Genomic DNA, 16,516 nt, shown 5'->3' with positions numbered 1-16,516 from the left:
TATGAGCAAAGAAAGGTTGCAGGCCGAACTGGTCTCCCGAGGCACAGGAAGAATTGTGTAAATCTACAAAAAAAGCACAGTTTGTGCCAGTTCTGTTCTACTTACTAACATTTTCTTTCTTGTTTTCTATTTTCTCCTTTATTTATAATCTTGGACCTAACAGTAGCTAGAGGTGAAAATAGCCGAGGTGGGTAATATGATTGCGGACGGAGTTGATAACCATGTCAGTCTGTTTGTTCTGCTCCTCCTCTTGTCGTTAGTAAGTCCAAGCTCTGTTGCAGTTTTAGACTGTATACAGATGTCGTGTTCACAAACAGCACATGCTTCCTCCATCCTCTTCTCGCTGTATTATCCAGAGTCACTGGGCGGATTGGCTTGACAACATGTGCTGTCATTGTATTTTCCTGTTAAAATCTCCGTCCTGGGAAGTCTGCAGATGGCTATTTGCACCTCCTGTCTTTATTATCCCCGTCGTGTCTCTTATAATAACTGTATAAGCGTTGGCAAATGTCTGTCTGCTTTCATGTTAGCATGCTCTCTCAATTTATTTTTTCCAGATTTTTTAAGTGCATGATGTGTGTGTGTGTTTTTGATAGGGCTGTCTGTGCGCAGCGTGTGCTGGCGGGGAGATCACATCCTGGTGGGCACGCAGGACAGCGAGATCTTCGAGGTGGTGGTCCACGACCGCAACAAGCCCTTCCTCATCATGCAGGGTCACTGTGAGGGCGAGCTGTGGGCTCTAGCCGTCCACCCCACCAAGCCTCTGGCCATGACAGGAAGTGATGATCGCTCAGTCAGGTGAAGCTACTGTCATGTTACGATGATGTTCAAATAATTTATTTTGTTAAATGTCGTGAATTAATTCAGTATCTTTAGTAATATATTTACGTAATCGTAGTTTAAGGAACATTTACTTATCACACTTTTCTTGATAGTTTAGGTCTTCCTGGCCCAAGAATGTTGAACAAATCTTCTTTTTTAACCTCGTTGTTAAAGGAACAGTGTGTAACATTTCAGGGGATCTATTAGCATGAATGGAATATAACATTAACAACTATGTTTTAATTAGTAACGCCAAGGGGGCGGTATGTGACGGGTTGGGATGAGAACGTGTTGGGTACTCTGTTGGTTGCAATCTGCCACAATAATGAAGCAGTTGTAACTGTCAGTATGCAGTCAAAAGCCAAATACATAACAGGACAGGCATGACAAATATCATTGCCGTGTAATCTCATCACTGCTTTGCCTCTTCATTTGTGCTGCTTCTCTGTGTCTGAAGGATATGGAGCCTTATAGATCATGCACTGATCGCTCGCTGTAACATGGAGGAGCCGATCCGCTGTGCAGCCGTGAGCACTGATGGCATTCACCTGGCGCTGGGAATGAAGGATGGCTCCTTCACCGTTCTTAGAGTCAGGTGGGTGCAAAATTCAAAGGTGGCCCAATTTTGATCCTCTGCGATTGGCTACTATGATGAAGAGCTTCATCATTTTGTGTCCATTTTAACTCCTCATTCAAGCGACATTTCTCTGCTCCCCTCCAGAGATATGACAGAGGTGGTCCACATCAAGGACAGGAAGGAAGCCATCCATGAGTTGAAGTATTCCCCCGATGGGGCCCACTTGGCTGTTGGCTCTAATGATAACTCAGTGGACATCTATGGCGTTGTGCAGAGGTACAAGAAAGTGGGCGAGTGCATCGGCTCCAACAGCTTCATCACACACATGGACTGGTCCACGGACAGCAAGTACTTGCAGATCAATGACGGCAGCGGCAGGAGGCTCTTCTACAGGATGCCAAGTAAGTCCACGTTCCCACGTTACAACTATTGGAATCATGTTCTCTGTAATACCGGTGAAAAGAAAGACAAGTTGCTTTGATATGGTACTGTTACGGAGCTTCTTTGTGAGATCGAATGTTTCTGTCTTGTGTTGAGGTGGGAAGGAGGTGACCAACAGGGAGGAGCTGAAGCTGGTACAGTGGGCTTCATGGACGTGTGTGTTGGGCCCTGAGGTTAATGGAATATGGCCCAAGTACTCAGATATCAATGACATTAACTCTGTGGACGCCAACTTTAACAATCAAGTCTTAGTAACAGCTGACGACTACGGATTAGTCAAACTTTTACGATATCCGTGTGTAAAAAAAGGTAAAGAATTGTTTAATTTTTAAGGAGAGTTAAGTGCAGAAGTTCTGATATTATCATCTGCTGTGTTACTGATATGTTTCCTCTTGGTTTTAGGTGCAAAATTTAAAAAGTATTTAGGTCATTCAGCCCACATAACCAACGCCAGATGGTCACATGACTACCAGTGGGTCATAACTATTGGTGGTGCTGATCACTCAGTGTTCCAGTGGAAGTTTGTTCCTGAAAGAAAGTCTAAAGAGGCCGTGCATATAGCACCACAAGGTAAGACGAGACCCTGCTCCGTTCACCATTTAACCATAATATGGGAATAAGTTTCCACAAAAAAGAGGATTTACAGTTTACATTCTGATCAATCCAATTAGGAGTGTTACATTTTAATGTAGCTTTGTGTGGAGACCAGTGACTTGCATTACTGAAATCACTTCACAGAATCAGTGGCTCCTGCCAACAAAACATTATCTAATTAGGCTGAGTGGGAAACTGATGGAAAGTTTGATGCCTACCCAATTTCCCACTCAAATATTGCAGTATGCAGCAAAATCCCTTTAAAGGAATTGTTTTTGGGGAAATACACCTGTTAAAAAATATGCCTACTAACACTGCTAAAGATCACTTATTGTCACATACACAAAAATAAATAGAAAAATGACAAGATTTACAGATAAGACAACAACAAGGCAAGCTGTAGAGTTTCTGGTGGGCATATTTTTTAAACTTTGGACCCAGCCAAGTTAGCTGTTTCCTCTTGCTTCCAGTCTTCATGCCAAGCTAGGCTAATCATCTCTCGGCTCAAGCTCCATACTTAAAGGAATAGCTCGACATACTGGAAAATACGCTTGGTCTTTTTCTTGCCACTCTTGTGTCTGTATGTAAAATATGAAGCTACTGTACTCTCGCTAGATGGTTCAGGTTAGGCATTGACCTTGAATGGTTAAGGTTAGGATAGGTCGTCGTGCAGCGAGTCTCACAAAAGCTTTTGCACATTTTTGCAGTTTGTTTGTTACCTTCTTTCACAACCTAGAAATAGGGGTAAACATCTGGCCTGGCTCTGGTCCATGGTAACAAAATCTACCTACCAGAACCTCTAAAGCTCACTAATTAGTGTTAATTGTTATATCTTGTTTGTTTAATCTGGTAACTTCTTGGAGTCCGGTACATAACCTCCTGTAAAACATTGAATTTTAGTTTTTACACTTCAGTTTTTGTACATTTCCAGTCTTTGTAGCTGCTGGCTGCTGCTACATGTCTCACAGACATGACAGTGGTATCAATCTTCTCATGTAACGTTCTAAGCTTATTTCCCAAAACATCCTTTTCTTTTTTACCCCCTTGTTTCTTAGTTACATGTGAGGGGTTGTTACATAATGTTCACCCATAGCCTACTGCTCCCACCAGCCTCCTGACGTTGATGTGCTAAACCACCAGAGAGCAATGCACTAGATTGTTCCCTTCCCGTACTTTTTGCTCATCAACTACCAGTTCTATAACGCTCTGCACAGGAACAGCCTCCACGTTAATTAAGACAAATCCAATAAAAGTGAATGAAGCTTGGAAAGTATAATTGCATTGTCATTCCCAAGTCATATTTTTTCCAGAGACAGAGCGCAGCTGTGCTTTCTGAAATTAAAGCGCATACTAACTGCCTTTCCTTTTAATTTTCCTAATGGATCTTGTGAGTAGCCGCCCTTAGCTGCCAGTTCTGCTTATTGCCTCGTCTTGGCACGGCTTTACTGTGCTGCATCAGCATTTTTATACATTTGTCTTGAGCGATGTCAATGTGAAGCACGGCTGCCTGATAAATAGGAGATGCCAAAGGATTATTACATGATTGACCCTCACAGGATGCAGTATTTGTCACTGTGTGCGCAGTGGGATATTTGTCTGATTTAGAGGTAGGGAGGGATTTTACTTGCGAGGTGTGATGCAACCTTGTTTCTGCCCGCAGAGACTTTGGCAGACTCTAACAGCGAAGAGTCGGACTCTGATCAGTCAGACGTACCCGAGATGGACTCAGAAATCGAGCAGGAGACGCAGCTCACGTATCGACGACAGGTTTGTGATTATATCAAAGATGTTCCCCTTTTGAACATGAAAATCACATTTCTTTTGAAACAGAGAAAGCTCACACTTCACTACCTGTATCCAGGTTTATAAAGAAGATCTACCTCAGCTCAAAGAGCAGTGCAAAGAGAAGCATCGAGCGACGGCCATGAAGAAGAAAGAGCGACCACCGGGGAGCGGGGTGAAGCTGCACTTCATTCATGGGTAGGTTTACTCTGTAGCATCATGAAAGAGAAACTATGGAAAGGCCGATATTGTAAGTTGAATTTCAAATAGGCAAGCTTTTCAAAATTGGAGACATCTCACTCTTTCTTTGTTTGCAGCTACAGGGGTTATGATTGCAGGAGCAACCTGTTCTACACCCAAACCGGGGAGATAGTCTACCATGTAGCTGCCATTGGGGTTGTGTACAACAGACAGCAGAACACCCAACGTTTCTACATGGGCCACGATGATGACATCCTCTGTCTGGCGATCCACCCCCTGAAGGACTTTGTAGCAACAGGCCAGGTAGCTGCCCGCACTTCTAACATAAAATATTCAACGTTTTTTTTTTTTAGTTTAGTTCACGGCTCCTCAGAGACGAACTGAGAGAGATTCTTTGTCATATCAGACTCAAAATTCTCTCGTGTAAATTGGTTGAATTAAGTAGATTGTGTGGTTGCGTTTGTCATACAGGTCGGCAGAGATTCCTCCATCCACATATGGGACACGGAAACGTTAAAACCCATGTCTGTGTTGAGGGGTTTCCACCAGCTCGGAGTTTGCACTCTGGACTTTTCTGGTAACTCTTTCAGTTCTCCTATCCATACAGATTCAACACAACATACTTTTCACAAATTCTTCCAGACATCCTGCTTTCACAGGGGGAACGAAAAACTTCATTCACACATAAAAGAAACATGAAAGTTCACAAGACACCCGCTTTACCAGCAACACCGAAAAACGTATTCCTGCTGTCTTTTAGTCTCGGCAGTCTGACGGCATCAAGGTAGAGCTGTTCATCTCACTTCCCTTAATTGGCTCCAGACAGAGGCAGCGCGGTGATCTGTATGTCAGTGTCAGTGAATCACTTGCCGTAGATCAAACCCGCCGGGCTGCTTTCATGTTGCTAACAAGGGCCAAACGTCACTGAAGCAAAGCAGGAGCTGGCTCTGTCTGTGCTGTGCTGAATGGTTTTGGTTCTCTCTCCACAGCGGATGGCAAGCGGCTGGCCTCGGTGGGTCTGGATGACAATCACACTATTGTGCTGTGGGACTGGAGGAAAGGGGAGAAGCTCTCTGCCATGCGGTTAGTACAGCTATATTAGAGTGTTAACATGCAGCATTTGCTGTCCGCACATCCAACAAGCGTTGACAAACCCTCCTGTTAATTCTAAAGATTGTTTGAGCGCTGTTAGTTTAAATATGGACATTTATGGATGAGGGTTAAATTGAAGCCACTTTGCTGTGCAGAGCTGACAGCTTGATTGATGGAGGAGCGGAAAGAAGAAAGGGAATTACCTTTTTATATTACGAGGCGGCTCCACTGCAACACTTAACACTGACAGAGTCTGAATGGTTGGAGTAGGAGGTTGCCCCAGGGCCCCGTCTGCAGATCCATAATTAAAGAGAATTACTTTTAATCTTTCATGGGCTCATCCGGGCCAGTTTGGGTGCTTGATATATCAGATTTTATTTCGGCAAGGAAACATTTCAAGAAGAAAATGTGTCTTTTACAGATGAACCCTGTTTCTGAGGTACAAAACCGTACATTAAAAGTGAATGGGTCGCTCAAGTTATAAAAAGGATGAATACACATCCTACGAGTTTGGCCTGATGGCTGTAACTAATTGGACCATAAAGACTAAATATAAAACTCCACATCTTAAAATTACATTAAAGATAAAGGAAGACTTACTTTAGAAGTGTCCAAGGTGACATAAACCCTTAAGTGTGACAGACTGATTTCCTACTGATGCAAATTATCGCTGTGTACACACACCAGGCTTGTACATTTGATGTGAGTGGATTACCAGACCTGAATTGCTGCAAAGCATGAGAGGTGCAAAGATTTTCAATTTCAGGTAAAATTATACAGTCTGTAAACCAGCAGGAACCAGTAGTATCTAACTGGAAAACATCCGCATCCCAAAATATCTCTGCTGTTGCTTTGTTCCTACTTGATGCTCATATTTAGTGTCTACTCCATTGAAATCCCCCCTGGCTAGTTTGGAGCAGTGCATTGTGTGCCAGCCTCTCACTGCAGCTCAGGGACAGCTTGGAGCTGCATTACTTTGCAGACCCTGGTGGGCAGTGCAGTGAGGCGGGCAGAGGGAAATGGGGCCTGACAGTGCCTGGCTTGTGCACCGCCACTGTCTAGTCTTCGGCTGGCAGAGGAGGAGTGGGTGTTAGAGGGGACACAAAGGGCAACGATTAGAGAACTTAAATTGTCAGGTACGGTTCGTCGCATAATCAGGACCAGCGACTCATCTACTAATACTACAATCCCTCTCGTGCCACGATCAGTTAAGTTTTTTAATTGATTGTGTTTTTAAGTACAGAAAACACAGCTCTCTAATAGTGAGTAATTGAAGCGCTGCCTCACCTAATTAGAACCTACCACCCGCCCAGGTACGTAAGTATAGGGTGAGCTAAACCGAGTAAGCATCCACATTCACACTGAATAATGAACATACCATTAGTACAAACTACTGCTGACATCTCAATCTATCTATGGGCACCCATCCATACCAACAAGCACACCAAATACGTAATTGACTTATATTTAATAAGTTTATAATTATATAATTATAAAGGAATAAAAATTAGGAAAAAAAATCCTTATTTATCCTCTGGGTTCAGTCCGGTCTATAGTATAGTTTTATTTTATTATTATTTTTAATTATTTTACAATGTTAATCCAGTCCTTTATGCAATGTGTGTTATCTGTGGGAATGATTTATTGTGTCTGTTCAGAAACATTTTGATACTCTAAACAATGCAACTCAGTTTAGTTCACACAGAAACAGAGAGTGAGTTATATTTCTGCATTTCTGTGCCATGATTAAAAAGCCTCGCTGCACTCGGCCCTTGAATTGTTGGTTACAGTCAGTAGATTTGTTCTTCTTATATTTCAAGATCACGTTTGTTTGTCATTCCAGCTACAAGAAATAATTATGAAATTAAATGTTGTTTCTCTCAAGACCAAGGCGTAAGAATAGATAAAACATAACAAACATCTTAAGTGTGTGGATGTATGAAATAAATGTAAAGAATTAATGATTTTCCTCCATGCATATTTTGTGATATTTTTCAGGGGAAGCAAGGACAAGATATTCGTTGTCAAAATAAATCCCTACCTACCTGACAAGCTCATCACGGCTGGTGTGAAACATATGAAGTTTTGGCATAAGGCTGGTAAGACCCATGTTTTTTTTATTGTTGACTAGCAGAGCCTCTAACAAGCAGAGCTCGGGCTCAACCTTGACACGTCTTCCTGTGAGTCGACTGTCTCTGTTTCTCTTTCAGGTGGTGGTCTAATTGGGCGCAAGGGAAACATGGGGAAGACGGAGACTATGATGTGCGCCGTGTACGGCTGGTCGGAGGAGATGGTGTTTTCAGGCACATGCACTGGGGACATTTGCATTTGGAGGGACATGTTTCTGATGAAGACTGTCAAAGCGCATGATGGCCCTGTTTTCAGCGTGCACGCTCTAGAAAAGGTACCACGGGGAAAAGGCTCTTTCACTGACCAGTCTTTACAGAATAAAATCATCTCCCTTTTTGTCTAGCCATTTCTTATTATCATGTGTAATATTGAATTAAATCTGACGGTGACATGTTCAACTAGCAGGTTATCCTTGCTGCTTTAAATGTGCCGATATATTGTCCCCGTAGGGATTTGTGACTGGAGGAAAGGACGGCATAGTTGCTCTGTGGGACGACACCTTCGAGAGGTGCCTCAAGACCTACGCCATCAAGCGAGCGGTCCTAGCCCCAGGCTCTAAAGGTAAAAACCTGTTCTCAGTCGTCCTCCACTGTCCTTGGTTCATTCTTTCTAGTTCCAGCTATGTAATACAGCCGTCGAATGCAAATCCAGTTAAAGCATTCAATGCTTTTAGCTGAGATGAAGAGTGCCTCTTGGTTCAAACTAAGGTCTCTATATAATTCATTGACTGTGCAGGGTTGCTCTTGGAGGACAACCCGTCCATACGTGCCATATCTCTGGGCCATGGCCACATCCTGGTGGGGACCAAGAACGGAGAGATCTTGGAGGTAGACAAGAGCGGCCCCATCACTCTGCTGGTCCAGGTAAGATGTGGATAAAAGATAACACCAAAACCTGTTCCAAATCTGATGATATACGCAATCTCACACAGGGATTCATGAGGAAGATACTTGTAGGTTTTCTGCAGTACTACGAGCTGGGAGACTTTTTGAAAGGTTGAAGACGCACTGAAGTGTCATTTCAATTGTATTGTAAGGAAGTGGCAGGAAGCTTTTGCCTTGGTTGTGCGTTCAAGGGTTCTCTAACTAAGGATTACATTAGACTTTAAATTTCTTGAGTTGGAGCTTCCTTTAATGCATCAACAACACGGTGCCAAAATGATGATGCGGCGCTACGGCTGCAGAAGTTTAAACTGAAGAAATACATGATATGCTCAGCAGTACCAGACGTATATCCATTCTGTGGTTAATAGGCAAAAACATACAATCCTACCAGCTTTGCCCTTCAGTGTGATTATAACACCACTACTGTCTGTTTAAAACAGCAACTCAGAATCACCAAGGAGGTGGCTATAAACGGTGATGAATTATCGCTGCTTAATGGGAGATTGTTAATTTAGTTAAGAGGTCCTGCAGCGTCTCCCGGGCAGCCCTGATAGCAGTGACTGCTATTGATTGCCCTTTTCAAACACTTTAAAATACACAGGCACATTGTGATGGATGGGATCAGTTGATGAATGATCCAAAGGTTGTCCTCAGTCAGCTGCTGTACAGGTAGCAGGCTAACTATGTAAGTATCCTGTGGAGAATATCAAAGAGGATTATACATATGGTTAATCTGATTGATTAAGCCCACTGCTGATGTCAGAGAGGAGGAACATATACAGATTTGGCAGTGTCGTTGCTGTTCAAAAAGTTTTTTTTTATGACTTTGAAATCTATCCAGCTGCAAAAACAGAAAGGAATTTAAGAAACTCTACTTTATATTTAGACTTTTCTTTATCCCAAGATGACCCCTCGTTGAGGTGCATGGACATAGTTACACATTTAAGAAAACAAAAGTAAAATAAATGGAATAAGTGGACAGTGACACTGAAATCTAATTGAGGGGAAATACAGTAGAATGGTTATGATAATCAAATATTATATTATATAATAATATATCATAAAAATATATATAATTATGACAAATGAGCAAACAAGCACACTCTGATAAATATTCAATAGTTACTTAAAAGTCACCATCATGATTTTAACAAACTTAGCATCGTTAAGTCATATTTTTAGTATTTAATTTATTTATTTTTTATTGGACTATTCCTACAGTGGTGTTTAATTGATCTATTAGTCCTGTGAGTAAATGTGGGGAGGATGTAGCTCAGTGGGTAGAGTGGTCGTCCTTTAACTGCAAGGTTCGTACGGTACCCGGCTCCTACTGTCTGCATGTCAAACTGTCCTTGAGCAAGACACTGAACCCCGAGTGGCTCCCTGGGCACTTTGAAGCACCCCATTGCATCCTTATGATGGGTTAAATGCAGATGTCATGTATGTATATGATGAATCTAATTAAGTTAAATATAAACTTTTTTGGCCTTTTAACTTTATTTCTTCTTTATTACCTACGAGTGAGTGGAGTATCAACACATTAAATAATGATTCTTGTATGTGTGTGTGTGTAGGGTCACATGGAAGGTGAAGTGTGGGGCCTGGCCACTCATCCCCATCTCCCTCTCTGTGCCACCGTCAGCGATGACAAAACCCTGCGCATATGGGACCTCTCACCCAGCCACTGCATGCTGGCCGTACGCAAGCTCAGGAAAGGTGAGTCGCTGCTCAAACACTAACAGACGAGTGTGTTTTCTGACAGGAAGTGCGCTGGCTCCGGGGCTTTAACAAACACGTTATCCTCCACAGGCGGCCGTTGCTGCTGCTTCTCCCCTGACGGCAAAGCGTTGGCGGTGGGCCTGAATGACGGCAGCTTCCTCATTGTGAACGCAGACACCCTGGAGGACCTGGTGTCCTTCCACCACCGCAAGGACATCATCTCCGATATCAGATTCTCTCCAGGTCCGCCGCTCACCTACGCATTTCTTCACCCTGACAAAGCTCCCCTGAAATCCCGTCTGAGGAGTAAATAGGCCTCTAAAATCTGTGTGCCCTTCAAAGCGTCTTAGGATGCAGAAGTTCAGCAGGTATACATATTTCCCTCCCGCTGTCAGTGGGGGAGATATTGCTGCAGGCCTGACCCAATTGAATGGCTTTCTGTAATAAGGCCAGACAGAGAGGCAACAGAAGAAAAATGAGAAACAGTGCACAAAGTGAGAGCAAGAAACTAAATTCTCTTTCGTTTGGACACTTAACCTTAGTCCACAATGCGAGGGATCCTGTTTCTCAACCCAACTCCCATGAGTCCCTGATAGCCTACAGTACATCTTAGTAGAAGTCACTGTATAGACAAAAAGTACGGGAACCATTGAATGCAGAAAAACTAGAATTTTTTTTTTGGACAAATTAAAATGTTGACACTAAATGAAACGTTAAGGGATTCCCAAAGTTATTGCATCGATCCTGAGGTGGACATGAATGTCTGTGCAAAATGTCATGGCAATCCATCCAATGGTTGTTGAGATATTTAAGTCTGGACCAAAGCGGTGGACTGACTGTCTGAAACTGAAACTCCTCTCTCTTTTGTTTGCTCAGGTGCTGGGAAGTACCTTGCAGTAGCATCAGGAGACACTTTTGTGGATATTTACAATGTAATGAGCAGCAAACGGGTCGGGGTGTGCAAAGGATGCCTCAACTACATTACCCATCTGGACTGGGACAAGAGAGGTAAACACGCTTCCTTAAATACTATTGTCTCAGTAAATCCCTGCAAACGACTGCTGAAGAACAAATAATGGATTCAAAGTGTCCCTGTTAAAACACGGTTAAACGCCACGGCCCACTGGGCTCTCTCATCCACAGGGAAACTACTCCAAGTCAACACGGGTGCTAAAGAGCAGTTTTTTTTCGAGGCTCCTCGTGGCAAGAGGCAGACCATCCCGGCGACAGAGGTAAGCAGTGAGAGGAGGCAGCCCCAGTTATGGTCGCGCTGTTGGCCCACATTTTCCCTTCAGGATCAGAGGAGGCTCGAGGAAGGGCAGTGAAGCATTAGCACGGCCCACTTTTCACCAGTATCCTTCTAATTTTGGTAGTGGAAGTGGGATAGTGTTTAGCGTCCCCTTAATACGGCGTGACAATCAGACACCTAGCGAGGCACACAGTGGAGGGAAGCGTTGAGAAAATAAGGGTCAGAGATGATAGATGCTGCTAGGTCGTGTCTCCCTGGAGCGATGTTCTCTGCTACCTTTGCTCGTTCATCTCACCTCGTCATGATGCGTTTCACTCATTACACTTGATCACAGGATCTTTATTGACAGGCTGAGACAACTCTTCCCTCCTTCCCTATGATTGGCCCCTGAGAGTGATCAAAAAGACCCTGCAGCAGTCTCTGGGACCTTTAGAGGAGTAGTTTGACATTTTGCTGCAGCCTTTCTTCTAATAAAGACAAAGAGAGAGCACATTACTCCAGTGTGGGCTCTCTAAGCGCCTGTAGAGGCTCTTCATGGTGAAGCTCCTGAGCACATTTCTGGATTGTTATGTTCTATTCTGTAGCTCTTCTGTTTGATATTATCCTGCCTGTTTGATAGTTAATGCTTTAATTGTGAGGTACTTTTAAAAAGTGCTGTATAAATTAATCTTGACTTACTTGCTCACTATGCTCAGGTGGATAAGATCGACTGGAGCACGTGGACGTGTGTCCTGGGAACGTCCGTTGAGGGCATCTGGCCTTTGATCAACGAGGTCACTGAGGTGACCGCCGCCTGCCTTAGTAAAGACAGGAAGGTGCTAGCAACAGGAGATGACTTGGGATACGTCAAGCTCTTCAGATACCCTGTCAAAGTACGACACAATGCATGATTCTTTGTGTTATCTGGGTTGAAACGCCTCATGACTTAAGGCTTTATGCAAATATTATGTTAATTTCTGTGTTAATGTCACAAGTGTTAAATAACTGTTGTCCCTCTCCCCCAGGGGAAGTATGCAAAGTTCAAACGCTACGTGGCCCACAGCACACATGTTACCAATGTGCGATGGACCCATGACGACAGCCTCTTGGTGACGGTCGGCGGGGGTGACACGTGCCTCATGATCTGGGCCCACGAGGCCGAAGGCCATCGGGAATTCAAACAGTGTGACAGCGAGGAGTCGGACATCGAGAGCGAGGATGACGGAGGTGAGCGTCCTTTTTTAGGTTTTTATTCATGGAATGTTTCTGTTGCTAAAATCTGTGTCACTTCACCAGGTTACGACAGCGATGTGACGAGGGAGAACGAGATCAACTACACCATCAAGGCCTTATCCACCAACATGCGACCCATGACGGGTGTGAAACCCCACTTGCAGCTGAAGGAGCCCTCTGTGGACGAAAGGTATCTGTCACTGAAGCTATGATGAAGCTTTGCTAGGAAGGACGCTCCTGCGCAGACAGAAAATATCTTTCTGCCTGTCATAGTGCACAAAATAATGCTTCTGCGTCGAGATGAAGCCAAACCTGCCTCCTTCAGTCTTTTCTTTTCCTGCCCTGTCCCTGCCCTTTTGAAATAACTCAGCCTTTTCTGCTCTTCTTCTTCTTTCCTTTAATGGCTGTCCATCTGTCATTATCCTGCTTCGTTCTTTAATTCTACTTGAAGACAAGGGGTGGTCAGGTAAGTTCTTGTGTTCATGTATGTTGATTTTAGACGAAAGATTAAGCAGTGGGCATAGAATGTATAAGCACAAAATCTGACTAAATCATGTCAAGACTCAAGAAAGTATCAAGTATCTTTCACTTCTTGCAGTGTTATATAAAATGCCTTGATGTCTTAGTAATTCACTTTTCAGTGTTTGACACTCTTGGGTGTCAATTCACTTGCTAATGAGCTGCTGCTCTGACTGGCAGGACAAATTGGAGTTAAATTAGAGCTTGAATTTCATTTACTTTAATGTCCATTTTAGTAGTCAGTAGAACAATATCTGAATCTTTCTCTGGGGAAATGGCGCGATTAAAGCGGATTAACTTCACACATCAAACCAGAAGGAATATTAGAAATGTACACATCTTTAGATAGCCTCTTTTAAAGTCTTTTTAAGGAAGCATTGTTTATACGTATATATCACATCTCCCATCATTATAATCCATCTGTAAGTGTGTCACAGACTTTCAGTGCTTCAGGTTCATTGACTTCCAGATTAGTTTTTTTGACAACGATGCAAACATCCACGCAGCATCGTCTGAGCAGCAGTCGTCATGGAAATGGACTTTAGTTGTCATGGTTACACAATGGTGCTGACTTCTGTATTTTATGTCCTCAGTGGCTGAGGTGTTGTGTTTCGTCATGTGTGTCCGCCGGGCAGCAGTGAACGCTGTGAGACACCTTTTTCTAATTCTTACTTTTTCTTTGTTGTTGCTGCCATGCAGAGGGTCAAGGTAAGCTGCTTACTTAATAATTACTTTCTGTTTATTTTATTACTCTGTAAGTACACACACGCAGGTTTGGGCCTCATGTAGATATTTGTAGATTGAATATGAAGCGAATGGTGTCTTTGTGTCCGTCTCTTAGACACTTGATAGTGTTTCCCCTTTCACACCCTGTCTTGACTGTAAAAGAAGGTCATGGCAACAGTTTTTCCTTACAGTCTTTGCATTATTTATATTTTTTTCCATACCATTGTGGTTTAAGTATGCACTTTAAAGGGTCTTAGTAATTAAAGACACATTTTCTTCCAAAGGGACCAGAGAAAGCTGTTTATTTTAGCTGATTTAATGAGTGAAACTATTTTTCAGCACTAATCCTGACATATATTTAGTAATTTAGTGATGTTTTTTTAAATCTTTTAATTACAATGTATTGACTGACTGCCTAAAGATGTGTGGGGACAACAAACAAAGCTCCAGTTATGTCATGGAGATATTTCATACTTCTTGTCATTTTTATTTTACCGAGGATGATTTTTATGATGATACAAACTCTGTACATGCTTTTGATACAATAGGCCTTGACATTTTAAAAGTATATATAATTTTCTGCTTTTAAAAAATGTCCTCCCACCTGGAAGAAGAATTGAAGCTATTTTCCTTACAGAAAACATCAGGGATTTTCCTTTCCTGTCATATAAAACATCCCCTATTTGTGTGCACATATGAGCAGATGTTTGTGGAATATTTTTGCATAACAGTCAGAATAGCAAACAGTGAAATATTGTCATAGTCGCCCTCATCATTATCATTCTCATCAGCATGACAAACAGCTCTGTGGCGGCCCTCTTATCCCAGCTGTCTGTTTCAGGCCTCCTGTCAGCAGAGCGCTGCCACAGCCGGAGAAGCTGCAGACCAACAATGTTGGCAAAAAGAAGAGACCCATTGAGGTAAAAGGACCTCACATCCTTACCAAAACACAGCAAACTAATATATATCTACAGATGGGGAACTTTGTGTAAACAGAAGGAGTCAGAGCATGCTGGTTTCTAATGTTATTATTCCGTGTGATTACGCTGTGTGCTCGTCCTCAGTCCAGACAGCCTCTATAGGGACTCTGATGATGCTCTAATCGAATAATGACGTACTACTTCAGCCGCCAGCTGCCTCTGAACATCTTAGTTGTCATGGCGTTGACCTTTCTGACTTTCTGCCGGTCTTCTTCTGACTCCCCCACAGGACCTGGTGTTGGAGCTGGTGTTTGGTTACCGTGGCAATGACTGCCGCAATAACGTGCACTACCTGAACGAGGGGGCGGACATCATCTACCACACGGCCTCAGTTGGCATCGTGCTCAACTTGACGACCTGTAAGCGGACGGTCTAGAAGACAGTGCTACTATTCACTACCTGTAAAGCAAACATAACATACATGTGTTTTATTGTGTATGTGTGTGTTTTCTTCCAGCCTGCCAAAGTTTCTACATAGAACACAGTGACGACATTTTGTGCCTGACAATCAATCAACATCCCAAATTCCCCAACGTGGTGGCAACTGGCCAAGTAGGTATGTTTGTGAGAAGTTGACCTCCTGTGTCACCAGCCGCCTCATTTCTCCTCCCTGTATCCCGTGTTGTGCGTTGTGCAGCGGGATTATTCTACATGACAGACACCCTGCCCCCTCCGACAAGCGTATCTGTAATACGTACATGGATAGTTGTGGGATTGTCGGACATGCTGCATTTCTCACAGAAAGACACACATAAACAGAAATAGGCATATAACATATATATATTTTTAAGTAGAAGCTTTTGTCAATAGCAGAAACCACTCTTGCTCAGAAAGTCACAAAACATTAACAAATAATGTGTTGGTTCTGTCAGTAAATCCGATTTTCCTTATTTTCAGGTGATACTGGTGACATGTCAGGTAAGGACATTTAAAATGAGTCATCATGTAAAACAGTAAATGTAGTGTTAGAAACTATTGAAAAATTCTACTTATTGTATTCTTTACGTTACTGCCATCTAGTGACCACTTGATTTGTGGTCTTTACCTCATGCAAACCATGATGCAAACATGGTTATTTCTATGAATCATGTTTGGAAGCATTTTTGCATCACATTAGTTTTGCTAAATTTGAGTATGGAATTTGCAGAAACCCAATAATACAATATTTTGGCTACGGGTTTACACTAGGGCTGCACAATTTTGAAAAAATATCTAATTGCGATTATTTTTATTTATATAATTGCGATATGATTTGTGATATTAGAGGGAAGTGTTCATTTTTACATCATTATTGTCATTTTCATTGAAAAACATATGAAAATGATTATGGTGTGATTTTTGTGGGGATCTGTACAAAACAAAGATGTTTCCTTAAGCCTGTAGAATATGATGTGTAGGCCAGGACATCTCTGCAGCACCACAATATTTAATTTAAAATGCTATTTTGACACACATTTCACCTTTAACAAATATTGCGATTTTAACAAATTCTGTGATTTGAAAATTGCAGTAGACCATATTGCAATTTTGATAACATTTTGATTAATTGTGCAGCTCTAGTTTACACATGACATAAGTCCGACGCAAG

The 16,516-nt window shown here is 42.6% G+C and overlaps 1 protein-coding gene across 1 annotated transcript in view; it reads left to right on the top strand.

Annotated features, from left to right (window-relative positions):
• eml5 (EMAP like 5) overlaps positions 1-16,516 on the top strand; it is a 40,280-nt gene that overhangs the window by 17,736 nt on the left and 6,028 nt on the right. Inside the window, exons 7-33 of the mRNA XM_074661602.1 lie at positions 597-798; positions 1,280-1,417; positions 1,544-1,800; positions 1,937-2,149; positions 2,243-2,410; positions 4,095-4,201; positions 4,296-4,414; positions 4,534-4,720; positions 4,889-4,994; positions 5,407-5,500; positions 7,508-7,608; positions 7,720-7,913; positions 8,089-8,200; positions 8,375-8,502; positions 10,098-10,239; positions 10,333-10,485; positions 11,119-11,250; positions 11,386-11,474; positions 12,187-12,363; positions 12,496-12,697; positions 12,767-12,893; positions 13,155-13,169; positions 13,922-13,930; positions 14,790-14,868; positions 15,158-15,287; positions 15,386-15,484; positions 15,826-15,846. Of these exons, the coding sequence (XP_074517703.1) occupies positions 597-798; positions 1,280-1,417; positions 1,544-1,800; positions 1,937-2,149; positions 2,243-2,410; positions 4,095-4,201; positions 4,296-4,414; positions 4,534-4,720; positions 4,889-4,994; positions 5,407-5,500; positions 7,508-7,608; positions 7,720-7,913; positions 8,089-8,200; positions 8,375-8,502; positions 10,098-10,239; positions 10,333-10,485; positions 11,119-11,250; positions 11,386-11,474; positions 12,187-12,363; positions 12,496-12,697; positions 12,767-12,893; positions 13,155-13,169; positions 13,922-13,930; positions 14,790-14,868; positions 15,158-15,287; positions 15,386-15,484; positions 15,826-15,846 (3,501 nt within the window). The remainder of the gene's footprint in view (positions 1-596; positions 799-1,279; positions 1,418-1,543; positions 1,801-1,936; positions 2,150-2,242; positions 2,411-4,094; positions 4,202-4,295; positions 4,415-4,533; positions 4,721-4,888; positions 4,995-5,406; positions 5,501-7,507; positions 7,609-7,719; positions 7,914-8,088; positions 8,201-8,374; positions 8,503-10,097; positions 10,240-10,332; positions 10,486-11,118; positions 11,251-11,385; positions 11,475-12,186; positions 12,364-12,495; positions 12,698-12,766; positions 12,894-13,154; positions 13,170-13,921; positions 13,931-14,789; positions 14,869-15,157; positions 15,288-15,385; positions 15,485-15,825; positions 15,847-16,516) is intronic.

The sequence above is a fragment of the Sebastes fasciatus genome, chromosome 15 (genome assembly GCF_043250625.1).
Source record: "Sebastes fasciatus isolate fSebFas1 chromosome 15, fSebFas1.pri, whole genome shotgun sequence".
In the NCBI taxonomy this organism is placed as follows: domain Eukaryota; kingdom Metazoa; phylum Chordata; class Actinopteri; order Perciformes; family Sebastidae; genus Sebastes; species Sebastes fasciatus.
The sequence above is the reverse complement of the archived record's forward strand: the minus strand, read 5'-3'. Positions and strand labels throughout refer to the sequence as shown.